Source organism: Pseudophryne corroboree, chromosome 7 (assembly GCF_028390025.1).
Source record: "Pseudophryne corroboree isolate aPseCor3 chromosome 7, aPseCor3.hap2, whole genome shotgun sequence".
Classification (NCBI taxonomy): domain Eukaryota; kingdom Metazoa; phylum Chordata; class Amphibia; order Anura; family Myobatrachidae; genus Pseudophryne; species Pseudophryne corroboree.
The window spans coordinates 510444629-510458341 of record NC_086450.1 but is presented as its reverse complement, the minus strand read 5'-3'; the positions used below and the strand labels follow the sequence as shown (position 1 = coordinate 510458341).

At 49.1% G+C, this 13713-nt stretch overlaps 1 protein-coding gene across 1 annotated transcript; it reads right to left on the bottom strand.

Moving 5' to 3' along the window:
- Positions 1–11168: 11168 nt before the first annotated feature.
- LOC134943963 (E3 ubiquitin-protein ligase TRIM7-like) lies at positions 11169–12768 on the bottom strand. Its single transcript, XM_063932516.1, has one exon. The coding sequence runs from the start codon at positions 12748–12750 to the stop codon at positions 11176–11178; it is 1575 nt and encodes a 524-aa protein (XP_063788586.1). The 5' UTR covers positions 12751–12768; the 3' UTR covers positions 11169–11175.
- Between the last annotated feature and the right edge of the window lie 945 nt (positions 12769–13713).

Sequence of the window (13713 nt, the reverse complement as noted above, 5' to 3'; positions counted from 1 at the left end):
TCGGAGCGGCCGCGGCGCAGCTCGATCAGCCCCCCGGGGTGCTAGGCATGCGCTGCGACTGCTGTATGGGTCCTCTGCTCCGTTTTCTTCTGCAGGTGAGCGCGCAGACGTGGAGATGTCGGAGACAGGGGATGAGGATGTCGAATTTGCCACGCCAGAGGATTCCGGGTCTGAGCAGTCGACGGCATCAGGTGAGGTGGAGCAGTCGGGGTCGGGCTTCTGCACGCGCTCAAGTTCTCGCGGCTCTTCCTCTTCTTCCTCTTTTTCTTCTCTGTCGTCGCCAGCATCTGAAGTCAGTAGTACGACTAGGGCAAAGAAGCGCGCAACGAAATTCGCCAAGAGGGCGGCGGGTCAGCAGGAGAGGCAGAAGAGGCGGAAGCAGCTTAGCGAGGACGCTCGCAGGGCCAAGAAGCGACGTGATTTGCCTGGGGTAGTCCGCTGCGACTACACTGCCGTGATGCGGGGGCTGAGGGACAGCTGCCGTAGGAAGATCTGCAAGGGGGACTACATCGATATGTTCGTCTTGACGAAGGACGCGAAGAAGGACTACAAGTCGGCGTCAGCAGAGAAGGGCATCGGGGCCGAGGCCTTCCGTACCTTCGACAACAGGCTGGCCGGCTTTTGGGTCTTTGCGGCTTGTTGCCTTGAAGATAGGCCGGACGAGCATATGAACATCATTCGGTACCTGCATCTAATACACGATATGCAGCGCACATCGTTGGGCACTGAATGGCGGAAGTATGACGAGGAATTCCGGGAGAAGCAGGATGGGTTGCAGGTTATGGACTTTGGTTGCAAGGACGTGGAAGTCTGGCTCAAAGTCACACGGGCTTCGCAACAGGCTAGGCAGCCCCGGAATACAGGGGCGGACGGGCACCGCGCGAGGTCGTCCGCCCAAGGGTCCGGCGCGGACGGCGGATCGGCCAAAACAGGTAGGTCGGCCGTCCGGGCAGGGGGGCAGGCCGCCGCAAAAGGAAAGTGCTTCGCGTTTAACAATGCGTCCTGTTCCTTTGGCAAGCAGTGTCGTTTTCGACACTTGTGCTTGTAATGTGGCGGATCCCACCCAGCCGCCTCCTGCTTCAAAGGAGGTCGTCAGGGTGCCCGGGGTAAGCAACATTACCCGAGATCGGGCGCGAGCGGGAGCGCTCCGCAGAGCACCAACGCCAATAATTTGGATGCAATGGCCAAGTGGTTGGATTGGTATCCAAATAGGACGGATGCGCAATTTTTGTTTTCCGGTTTTCGTTTTGGTTTTCGCTTGCCTGTTGCGAGCGAGGTGTCGGTTCGGGCCCAACGGAACCTCCAGTCTGCCCGGGCCTTGCCGTCGGTGCTCCGGGAGAAAGTGGATAAGGAGGTCAGGTTGGGTAGGATGGAGGGACCGTTTCTCTCGCCCCCGGTGGATGACTTGGTCATCTCCCCAGTGGGGGTGGTTCCCAAGAAGACTCCAGGCACTTTTAGGCTCATTCAGCATCTTTCTTACCCGTCGGGGGCGTCAGTTAATGACGCGATACCGCCGGCTCATTGCACGGTGGTGTATCAGTCGTTCGACGAGGCCTTGGAGCTGGTCCGCGGTTATGGGACTGGGGCCCTCATGGCTAAGATTGATGTTGAGTCCGCATTTAGGTTGTTGCCTTTACATCCGGACTCATTCCGCTTTATGGGTTTTCGGATTGGAGCGGAGTATTTCATCGACAAGTGCTTGCCGATGGGTTGTTCCGTTTTCTGCTCGTTTTTCGAGCGATTTAGCACATTCCTACATTGGTGCGTGGAGTCTTCGTCAGGAGGTCATGGGGTCGCCCATTACCTCGATGACTTCCTGTGTGTGGGTCCGGCAAATTCACCGCGGTGCGGCGACTTGCTGTTCAGCATCCGAGCTCTGTTTTTTCACTTCGGCGTTCCCGTGGCCGAGGATAAAACAGAGGGACCGGTCTTCTGTTTGTCATTTTTGGGGATTGAGATTGACACGGTGGCGGGATCGTGTCGACTGCCTCGGGACAAGGTGGCGAAGCTCCGCGATGCTATCGGCCGGTTCGAGGGGTTGCGTAAAGTTACACTGCGGCAGGCGCAGTCCTTGCTGGGCATGTTGAACTTTGCTTGTAGGGTAATCCCTATGGGCAGGGTTTCCTGCCGGAAGCTGGAAAGGGCGACTACGGGGTGTGCCAGACCACACCATTTCGTGCGCTTGTCCTCCGAGATTAAGAGGGATTTGGCCGTATGGGCCTCGTTCCTGGAGGACTTCAACGGGGTGTGTATATGGCAGGCCCTCAAAGGTCGACAACGCTAGGCTGCAGCTGTTCACCGACGCAGCGGGTTCCTCTGGATTCGGTTGCTATCTGGAGGGATCTTGGTGCGCGGCCTCGTGGCCGGCGGAATGGCATCGCGAAGGTTTTACTAAGGACCTTTTGCTCCTCAAACTTTTCCCCATTATGGTGGCGCTGGAAGTTTGGGGCGATCGCCTGGCGCATCGCAGCATCTTGTTTAGATGTGACAATCTAGGCGTGGTGCATGCGATAAATAACCAAAGGGCGAAGTCGCTGGTCGTCCTGAGGGTGCTGGGGCAGTTGCTGTTGACATGCTTGCGTAAGAACGTCTGGTTCCGCGTGCAGCATGTGCCTGGGCTGGAGAACGGGCTTGCTGACGCATTGTCACGCGGCCAGTGGGAAAGGTTTTGGTTGTTGGCACCCGAGGCCGACAAATACGGTTTTCAATGTCCCGATTATGTCTGGCAGGTGATCGGGCCGGACTGGAGGGTCTAGCGATGCGGTCAGTCGCTCCGAATACACTCAAGGCTTATGGACAAGCCTGGAGCGAGTGGGAGGAGTTTGTTCGAGGACGAAGTCAGAGAGGTAAGAGCGGGTGATGCTTTCTTTTATTTGGCAGCTGTTTGTTGGGGGTAGGTCCAGAGCGGTGGTATCCCGGTACTTGGCTGGCATTTCGTTCTTTAGCAAAATCAAAGGCGTCCCGGACGTGACAAAGAGCGGGATTCTGCTTAAGGCGATGAAGGGATGGGCGCGCGTGGTGTCGGCGCCGCCTGATAGGAGGCGGCCAATTGATGCGGCCTTGCTTCCGGATGTCATCAGGGCAGTTGGCGGTATAGCATCGTCCATGTTTGAGTCGCTGCTGTTCAGTTTGGCGTTCTCAATGGCTTACCACGGTGCCTTTAGGGTTTCGGAGCTGGTGGCGCCTTCTATGCGAGCAGATTCGCGCATGCTTCGCGAGGATGTGGTGGTGGGTGAGAGGTCCTTGCTGTGCCGATTGCAGCGCTCTAAGACGGACCAAGTGGGTAGAGGTCGTTGGGTCACCTTGGTTCCGGCACTCGAGGAGAGCATTTGCCCAGTGCGGTTGGCAGTTCAGTATGCGGCAGTACGGCCCGATGGTCGGGGGTCGTGGTTGCTTCATTATGACGGTCTGCCAGCGACGAAATATCAGTTTCGTTGGATGCTGGGTCGCTGTCTGGCGAGCTTGGGCCTTCCACCCGCTGCTTTCGGGACGCATTCCTTCCGCATAGGGGCTGCAACGTCGGCTGCGGCGGCAGGGCTTTCCGCAGCTCAAATCCAGGCGGTGGGGCGATGGAAGTCGTCAAGTTACAGACAATATATTCGCCCCGTTGCATGAGATGTTGGCTTGCGCGTGGTTTTTTGTTTAATTGTAGTTGTTATAATCATGTTGTTACAGTTCAGTACGTTCTTGTGTTGTGCGTTTGTTTGTCTTCCCGTTTTATCCTACTCAGGGATTAGCCACTCGCCGCTGCTGGCATGAGCCGGCAGCGGGGGTCTGGAGTTCTTTTGCGATTTTTTGCCTGACTTGACGGACTGAATTCTAATCCACAATTCGGCTGATCAGTTCTAATCAAAGTCCCTCAGCAGGTTTTTACGCTTTCACCTCCAGCTGAGTTTTTACATGTTTTTCCCATTTTATACCCCCCCACCCCCACCCCGTTTAATTTTTTATTTTAATTTGATTTTCCCATTGTGTGTTTATGTTCTGCTTCAAATTGGCTGGAAGCTTGTGCAGATCGGCTAGGCCGTGACTTCTGCAATAAACGAAAACTCAATTTTTTCTTTTGGCAGATCCTTCAGGTTAATGCATTTCATAAACAATGATATAGATAATTAGTAACCAATTTTACCCCCTTTCCTCCTCTTCAGGTTGGTTTGAAGATGACTTGGCTATCTGGGTGGTTGGCCACTCTTATGTGTATTGGGCCGCCAGGTTTTTGTCCTCGGAGGGGGCTCAGATGTTTCCTAGGGCTTAGGGAGTTCGTTGGCTTGGTTGGCGGGGGATGATGTGCAAAGATCTGAGGAGTAGACTAGTCAGTCAGGCCAGCGAGCATGGAGTCCCTAGGGTGCTGGTTGTCCATCTAGGTGGCAACAACCTGGGGAAGAGGACATCTTTGGAGCTGCGGTGGGCCATGATACAGGATCTGGCCAGTGTGGCCGCAGCATGGACCAATTGTGTCTTGGTGTTCTCCTTGATGGTGCCAAGGTTGAGTTGGCGAGGTGTGGCGGATGGTCGCCTGATTGATGAGGCCAGACAGAAGGTGAATGGGGCGGTGGCGAAGTGGGTGTTGTCCCACGGAGGCAAAGTAGTTCGCCACCCTAGGATTCGGTTCCGAGACAGTCACCTTTTTCGGCCTGATGGTGCGCATCTATCCAATGAGGGGATGATGCTTTACCTGGAGGATCTGTGTCTAGTGTTGCAGGAGTTAGGGTGAGGTTATGGTGGCGGTGCGAAGACTATGGGGAAGAGTCTTTCGCTGTTGGCGGAAAAGAACGGCAGTTTGTAGTTGTATGGTAAGCTGTAGTGATTTACAGTTTGGTGTGGTTTAGGTGCACTCACCTCCATCGACTTTTTGGCCGCTCGACCACCCGCCCGGGGGCAGCGGCAGGGCACCCATCAGGGTGGGTAGTCACTGTGGTGGTCTGAGTTGGGCACCTATTACCGATTTGATAGTTTGTAGTTAAATTAGGATGGTTTTGAATTTTAACATTTTAAGGTTAGCGTCAGTTTAATAGAGCCGTTCTTTTTTCTGCCACCATATGCCGGCTGAATCGGCATGTTAACAAAGTTTTCATTTACAGGTTTGCTATGGGTCAAATAAATAGCTAGCAATTTTTCTGCCAAATTCAAGTCTCCGTGTCTTTATTTCTTGGTATTAGAGGTAATGAATGCTTTACTTTAAATGAAGGAGTCCACCAAGTATCACTAGGATGTTTAAGGGCACTTACCAAATGTATATTTGGGCAGGTAAACATCCCAGGATTTCACTGTTGAAATTACTGCTAGGAGGTATTAACCTTCTGAGTATTCAAGATTATGCCCTAGTGTCAAATTTAAGGTACAAAGGGGGTCATTCTGAGTTGATCGCACGCTGCAACTTTTTGCTGCCGTGCGATCAACTAGATGCCACCTATGGGGGAGTATTTTTTTGCATAGCAAGGATGCGATCGCTTGTGCCGCTGAGCTATGCAAAAACATTATGTGCAGTTTCTAAGTAGGTCCTGACTTACTCACCCGCTGCGATGTCTTCAGCCCGTCAGGTCCCGGAATTGAAATTGAAATCTAAATTGCAGTGTAAAAATAAAGCAGCCAGTATTTACCCTGCACAGAAACAAAATAACCCACCCAAATCCAACTCTTTGTGCACATGTCACATCTGCCCCACCTGCACTGCACATGGGAGGTCATTCCGAGTTGTTCGCTCGCAAGGCGATTTTAGCAGAGTTGCTCACGCTAAGCCGCCGCCTACTGGAAGTGAATCTTAGCATCTTAAAATTGCGCACAAAGTATTCGCAATATTGCGATTACAAACTTCTTAGCAGTTTCTGAGTAGCTTCAGACTTACTCGGCATCTGCGATCAGTTCAGTGCTTGTCGTTCCAGGTTTGACGTCACAAACACACCCAGCGTTCGCCCAGACACTCCCCCGTTTCTCCGGCCACTCCTGCGTTTTTTCCGGAAACGGTAGCGTTTTTCCCCACACGCCCATAAAACGGCCTGTTTCCGCCCAGAAACACCCATTTCCTGTCAATCACACTACGATCGCCTGAGCGATGAAAAAGCTGTGAGTAAAAATCCTAACTTCATAGCAAAATTACTTGTCGCAGTGCGGACATTGGCCCTCATTCCGAGTTGTTCGCTCGGAGATTTTCATCGCATCGCAGTGAGAATTCTCTTAGTGCGCATGCGCAATGTTCGCACTGCGCATGCGCCAAGTAACTTTACTAAGAAGAAAGTATTTTTACTCACGGCTTTTTCTTCGCTCCGGCGATCGTAGTATGATTGACAGGAAATGGGTGTTACTGGGCGGAAACACGGCGTTTTATGGGCGTGTGGCTGAAAACGCTACCGTTTCCGGAAAAAACGCAGGAGTGGCCGGAGAAACGGTGGGAGTGCCTGGACGAACGCTGGGTGTGTTTGTGACGTCAGCCAGGACCGAAAAGCACAGAACTGATCGCACAGGCAGAGTAAGTCTGAAGCTACTCTAAAACTGCTAACTCGTTTGTGATCGCAATATTGCGAATACATCGGTCGCACATTTAAGAAGCTAAGATACACTCCCAGTAGGCGGCGGCTTAGCGTGTGTAACTCTGCTACATTCGCCTTGCGAGCGAACAACTCGGAATGAGGGCCATTGCGCATGCGCACTAAGCGGAAAATCGCTGCGATGCAATGAAATTTACCGAGCGAACAACTCGGAATGACCACCATGGTTTTGCACAACTGCTAACAAACTTGCTGCTGCGATCAACTCAGAATTACCCCCACAGTCCAATCATTTTGGAATGAAATACTGTCTTATATTACTAATACCTTAAGCATACCATTCACAGTGAATGTTTCTTGGGCTTTATGGAACCATTATTCTTCCTCCCGACCCCTAGAGCTACCTGTTTGTGCTCAGCGCTTATTGGCCAAAGTAGCTGCGGTAGCTAAAAAGTTATTCTCTCAAAATGGATACATTCTGAATGTATATCCTTACAATGTATGCTCCCTAGACTTAACTATATATTGTTACAGTGTTAAATGGGTTGCTCAGAGGTACTGCAGGTGAGAGACATAACAGCAGCACTCCTGGCCGCCCAAAGGTACTGCAGTCCAGAACATCATAGATGGCAGAGGGGTAAATTTACTAAGATGAGAGTTCTATTTAAGATGGGATGTTGCCCATAGCAACCAATCAGATTCCAGATACCATCTTCTAGAAGGTGCTAGATAAATGAGAAGTAGAAACTGATTGGTTGCTGTGGATAACATCCCATCTTAAATAGAACTCCCATTTTAGTAAATTTAGCCCAGAGTTGTAGCATATATACAGTATCAAATGGATTGGGTTGAGTGTTCACTAGATATTGAATCACGAGCGCAAACATTTTTTTGATACTTGGCTGTCATATATTCTTTCATTTCCTGTAATACAGTTGTGTTTTTGCACAAAAGCACAATCAAAACAAGGAATAGCAGCATATTTTAGAAACCAACTCTTAGTACTCTATGTGCTGGTATTGCCAGTTATAATTAGTTGGTGGTGCACCAAGGATGCAGTAGAACACTACTGATTAGTCAATACGCTAGAGACAAGAAAGAAAGACCCTTTTTTGGCGCACTCGTTAAGAAAGAGAAATAATGTATAGATTAAAACCTAACTTTTCATTTAATCCATATAAAAAGATTATTTGACAAAAAATGTTTATCCCCTTGTCCACTGTACTATACAGAAATACGTACTCAAGTCATTTGAATGTACATGGTGAACAGATAATCAGGGGAAAAAAATATATATATAATTTTCTGACATAAAACTAATTCAGGCACAATAGCCTAATATGCAGCAGGATGCCAATATGTCCCTGTAATTGGGAATTGGACAACGGCGCCCTCTAGGGTATATTAAATATCATATACCTTAATCTACGAACAGTACTGGAAAATAATTTCATGTTCAAAATTCTAGTCTGACCAACATTAACATATGGTGATAGATATAAGAAAACAATTATAGGAAAAGAGAGAATTCAAGGAAAATGTATGAATTTGCTGTCAACATTAGACTGGATTATAAATTCTCAAAAACCTACAGTACTACCCCGGATATTCTCTGGGGGTCACCCTCCAGGTACTGATCCGGCCCAACACTTTATTGCTTCCAAGATCAGATGAGATTGGGCATTTTAAAATTGCCTTCAGTTTCTCTAAAGGGTCCTACACATTGGCCGATCCGCCGCCAAACTGCCCGACGGCGGATACGGCCGACGGGTGACCCGGCGGCGGGGGGGCAGTGACGTGGGAAGTGAAGTTTCGTCACTCCCCCTGTCACGTGGCTCCATTGAAGTGCAGGCAAATAAGGACGAGATCGTCCATGTTGGCCTGCATGCACAGCCGACGGGGGACCAGCGATGAAAGAGCGCGGGGCCGCACATCGTTCATCGCTGGAGCCTCCACACTGAAAGATATGAACGAGTTCTCGTTCATTTATGAACAAGATCGTTCATATCTTTGGCTGATGTCGGCCAATGTGTAGGGCCTATAACCCTCTCTGTAACTGACTTTGACGCACATATTTAAACCAACCAAAAATCCATTCCCAGGTTTTCAACTGTAAAATGGTGGCTACTCATTGATTCCTTTCAACTGACTCTAGGGGGTACATTTACTAAAGTGTTTACTGAGGTCATGGGTTCAATTCCCACCATGGCCCTAACTGCCACACCGCAGCTCCCAGCAGCCACAGCAACTGCTCAAGAGCTCAGGAGCAGGAGACATGACCAGTTAGGTGGTGAGACCAATGACAGTTAGGAGAAGGAGGTGGTTGGTGAGAGTTGAGCTGAGGTAATCTTGAGAGGAGAGCTATGCCATCAGGTGTGTGCTGAGGCGGCGTGGGGGTGACGGAGGAGATGGAGGCAGACCTTCGTCCCACAAGGGTGGTCAGAGCGATAGCTTTACCCCCATGCAAGGCAAGTCTGGGGGTGCAGATGTAATAAGAGTGACCTCAGCAGCTTCCATAGCTGCAGTAGGTGAAGCTTTATCTGGAGCCCCGCCAGTTGGTAGTGCCTCAGAGTGGACCAGGCCTCCCCAATTAAGGCAAGAGGTGGGCAGCAGTAACAAAGGGATAGCCCGTGGGAGCAGATTGTCCGGGAAGATACCCAGTATCCAGTGGCGTAAGTTTGTCCCAGTTGCCCGGAGGCAAGAAAGATATTGGTGCCCCCCGTATAAATATATATATATTTATTTGCTCCTACATAGCAAGCCTGCAGAGTCTAACTACATGAAGCTACTACAAAACCGTTGCAACTAGGTGGAACTATGTAGGGGTCCAGCCACACACTACATAGATCTGCTCAGTCACTCACAATGCTGATCATTTCTCTGACAATTAATTTGCAAGTGTCATATCCAGGTTTAGAACCCACAACCTATTACACTGGAAGCATGCGCCTTACTGGTGGAGATATTTGCTGCTGTACAGGAAGTATGAGAATTCTAACTATATGAAGTTACTTGCAATTGTCAGAGAAATAACTTCATATAGTTAGAATTCTCATACTTCCTTTATAGGAGCAAATAGTTTCATCAGTAAGGTGTCTGCTTCCAGTGTACCTATAATAAAGAGGGTGTGATTTGTAAGGTGCAGTGACTAGTGGGGAAGTCGGCTACGGAAGAGATACCGGCTGCTGTCAATTAACTTTTGATTGATTAATGTAGCTGAACACACGGAACAGGAGGAGAGGTGCCCCCCTTCAAAGCAGGAGCCCTGCGGCAGCTGACTCCGGTGCCTCCCAGATTTCTGCCTCTGCCAGTATCCCACACTGACAGCTACGGACAGCATGGAGACCTAACACAGACACTTGGAAAGGTATAACTGTGATTTACCTTAGCACCACATAGTAGGAGCCATCACAGCTCAGCAGGCACTGGCTATACAGGGAGTCAAAACAGCACCTGTAGCATTCTGCATGCAATGGGAAATTTGCTCGGTAACATTTGCCTAATTCCATTCATCCCTATTGGAGACAGGACACCTATCCTAACGTGCACATCTATAAAATACTCAGCTGAACTTTGTGATTTAAAGTTATTGGGGATATTTATAGTACCGAGTAGTGTAAAGGGGGGTACTCACGGAGCGATATTGTAAGCAATCTGACTAGATTGCTTAGAACTTGAGCATTATCGCTCAGTGTGTAACCCCCTACAGCAATAGCGCCCCCCCGTCTCGCAATAATGGGGCAACAACTGAAGATTGCCCCGCAATCTCCCATCACTTTAGATGGGAGATCGGGCACAATAAAACAATTAAATTCCCCCCATAGTGCCCCTTACACATGCTGTACATTATTAATGCATTTATACACATGACACACACAATGTCCCTTACACATATGCCAAACACTATTGCACAACCAACGCATTAGCACACAGCACTCACACGGCCGATAACACTGTGACCTTTACCTCTGCTTGGATACAGATTTGTCCTCATACTTCTCGCCTCAATACGGATATGCCTTGTGTGAGTCAACTGGCAGCTCCCGGCCAACTCTGCTAATGTTTGGTGCATTTATTTGCCAAAAATGCATTTTATTTGCATTGCTAGGATGCACAAGCAGCTTCTGCTGATTAAAATGATATGCGGCATGCCTATATTCTGCGTGCGACTGTGTCTGCATATGAAATGCTACGTTACAGTGATTTCCAGGAATACACTGTAACGTAGCATTTCGTATGTCACACACAGAATATAGGCATGCTGCATATCATTTTAATCAGCAGAAGCTGCTTGTGCCCCTAGGCATTTCAAATACCATAGGCATCTGTCTAGTTTGCCTATGCCTAGGGCCAGCTTTGATGGCACCAATACAGAAATAACCCAGATTGGCACCACGGTGAGAAAAGGGTCTATCCCGTGAATGTGTTCCAAATCCTGGGTCAGACATAGAACTTAGGTGTACAAGGGTTATTAGCCAAACCAAAAGTTTGGGATGGTAGATACTGCTTGATTAACACATTAATTATACAACAAATAGATCTCACCTCTACAATAGTATTTGGTCTGCACTTGATTATTATTGGAAAAATAATATCCAATGAAATAAATTAGTAATATTCAATTGTTTATTTACCACAGTAAGATAATATATTTTATGATTTCTTGCAAATAATCTCCTTGTTACACAAATTACTTTAGGACTTTGATGCAGGAATTCTTGTAGACATAGAATGCAGCATACAGGGGCTCAGTGAAGGTGGCGGAGAAGGTGTGTAAGTGTCTGATGGGGTCACACAGCTGATAGAAGGACAGACGCCCGGCCTCATAGTCCAGGTAGATTCTTACTGTCTGCACTGGAGAATCTGGAGTTATTTTTTTATGTACATTGTTATGACGGGCTCCAGGTTTGTCAATAAAGTACAGAGCCCAGGACTTGTTATTATAACCAATGTATGATTCATTACCATTTTTCTTTCTCTCTATACTGTGACCGGCCACCCCTATCAGCCATTTCTCTGCTGCACTTACATCCACTTCCCAGTAATGTCTCCCAGATGAGAAGCTACAGGAGCTTAACAACTGCCGGACTATAAACCTCTCTGGTCCATCTGGTCTGTGCTTATATACATCAGTATAAGATGCAGATCTGCGATCCTCTGATATAATAATGTAATTACTGGCTGTCTTTATATCCAGTAATATGTCTGCTTTCTCCATCACTGAGAGCTGTCTCTTTCTCTGTAGATCCATCAGATTATCAGACAAGTGTAAAAGTCCCTTCTGTAACATCTGTGAGATTATTCCCTCATCCACACATCCAGCAACTCTTACATCACTGGTGACATCACAGCTCCTGTGACTGATGACATCACTCTCTGGTTCTTCCTTCAGGACAGTTAATGGATCAGTGATATTATATATCTCCTCAATGCTACTAATCTTCCTGGACAGCTCATCCTTCTGTTTCTCCAGCTGTGTGATCAGATCAGAGACTGAGAGTGACATCTGCTCTTCCTGTCTGGAGATCTCACCCAGGACCTCCCTCTCCAGGGTGTCTAACTTCTCCCTGATGTCTCTAAACAGATCAGTGACTCTCTCAGTGACACTGGCGGCTTTCCCCTTCTCCTCTCTCCTGTGATCCTGCAGACGCTGCACTCTCCTCTCATTCTCCTTAATCTCAGACTTCAGGGTCTCAGTAACAGATCTCAGTGTCTCTTTTTTCTTCTCAGAGGCCACATTCAGAAGCTCCACGTGGTGACCCCGGTGGTCTCCGGCCACCCAGCAGGATATACAGATAGCAGCTGAGTCCTCAGAGCAGTAATACTTCACCATCTCCTTGTGTACGGAGCATTTTCTGTCCTCAAGGGAAACAGTGGGTTCAGATAAAACATGTTCAGCAGATTTACTGTGTTTGCTCAAGTGTGTGTCACAAAATGAAGCGTCACACTGCAGACATGTTTTAGTAGCCGGCACAGGAGAGTCACAGTAAGTACAGAAGATTGGGGTCTCCTCCGGCTCTGGGTGACTACATAGGAAACGTTCCACAATGTTACTCAGCTTCCTTTTCTTCTCCAGTGCCGGGCGTTCCTGATACTCTGCCCTGCATTCCGGACAGGAATATCCACCAGCCCCCTCCTGTGTATCCAGCACCTTCATAATACAGTCCTGGCAGAAAATGTGGCCACATCTCAGGGATACAGGGTCTGTGTAAGTGCTCAGGCAGATGGAGCAGCTCAGCTCAGCTCCCAGGTCTGCAGACGCCATTCCAGACCCTCCAACATGACCCGCCCCACTAGGTACAAAATGCTCTGTTCCTGGACTTCCCTCTTAATTTATGATTTCCATCACCTGTGTTGAACTAGTTCAATGATAAGAAAGCTGTTTCTTCACAGGTGATGGCAATAATAAATTAAGAGGGAAGTCCAGAAACAGAGCATTTTGTACCTAGTGGGGCGGGTCATGTTGGAGGGTATGCCATTCTAGGAAACAGGAAGAAATGAAACTAAACTTTCTTACAATACAGATCAGTGCAGAGGGAGGGGCTGAGCAGTAACGTCCACAGACAGGGATATGTGATGAAAGTGAAAGTGTGCATCTGGGAATGTTCCAAGAGAAACTATTTGCTGGGGGGTTTTCAGAAAAAATATCCCCCTGCTAGAACTGCTGCATTCCTCTTATCACTATCACCACCTCTTGATGGTGATAGCTGAAAGACCATGCAAAATGTTTCATCCAAATAAACACTTCATAATAAAAATAATGGGCCTAATTCAGACCAGAGTTGCCGACTTCTGGGCTGCTCTCTCCGGGAGAGAGCAGCCCGTCGGCTCAGCAGGGGGCGGGGCGGGCCTGAGATGCCGTGCAGGGGGTGGGCCAGAGGCGTAACGGGGGCGGGGCTTCTGACGGGATCGTTTAAGCCACGCCCCCTGCTGTGTAATGCCGCGATTACCGGCATTATACAGCAGGGGGCGTGGTTACGATGACGCGATTCAACAAGAATCGCGTCATCACCTGCCCGGACCGCCCACTTTACTCGTTAAGTGGGCGGCCGGGCAGAGGGGGACCCCTGTGACCGGGAGACTTGCCTGCTCTTCCGGGGGGCCGGGAGGGTCACCCGTTTTTCGGGAGCCTCCCGCCCATTCCGGGAGGGTAGGCAAGTATGATTCAGACTGGATTGTTTCAGCGGCAGCGATCACAGTCTGAAGCCCTATGCGGGAGCCCAGTGAG

Excerpts from the sequence above, each read along its gene's own strand:
- LOC134943963 (XM_063932516.1), bottom strand. The coding sequence starts at position 12,750 with ATGGCGTCTGCAGACCTGGGAGCTGAGCTGAGCTGCTCCATCTGCCTG.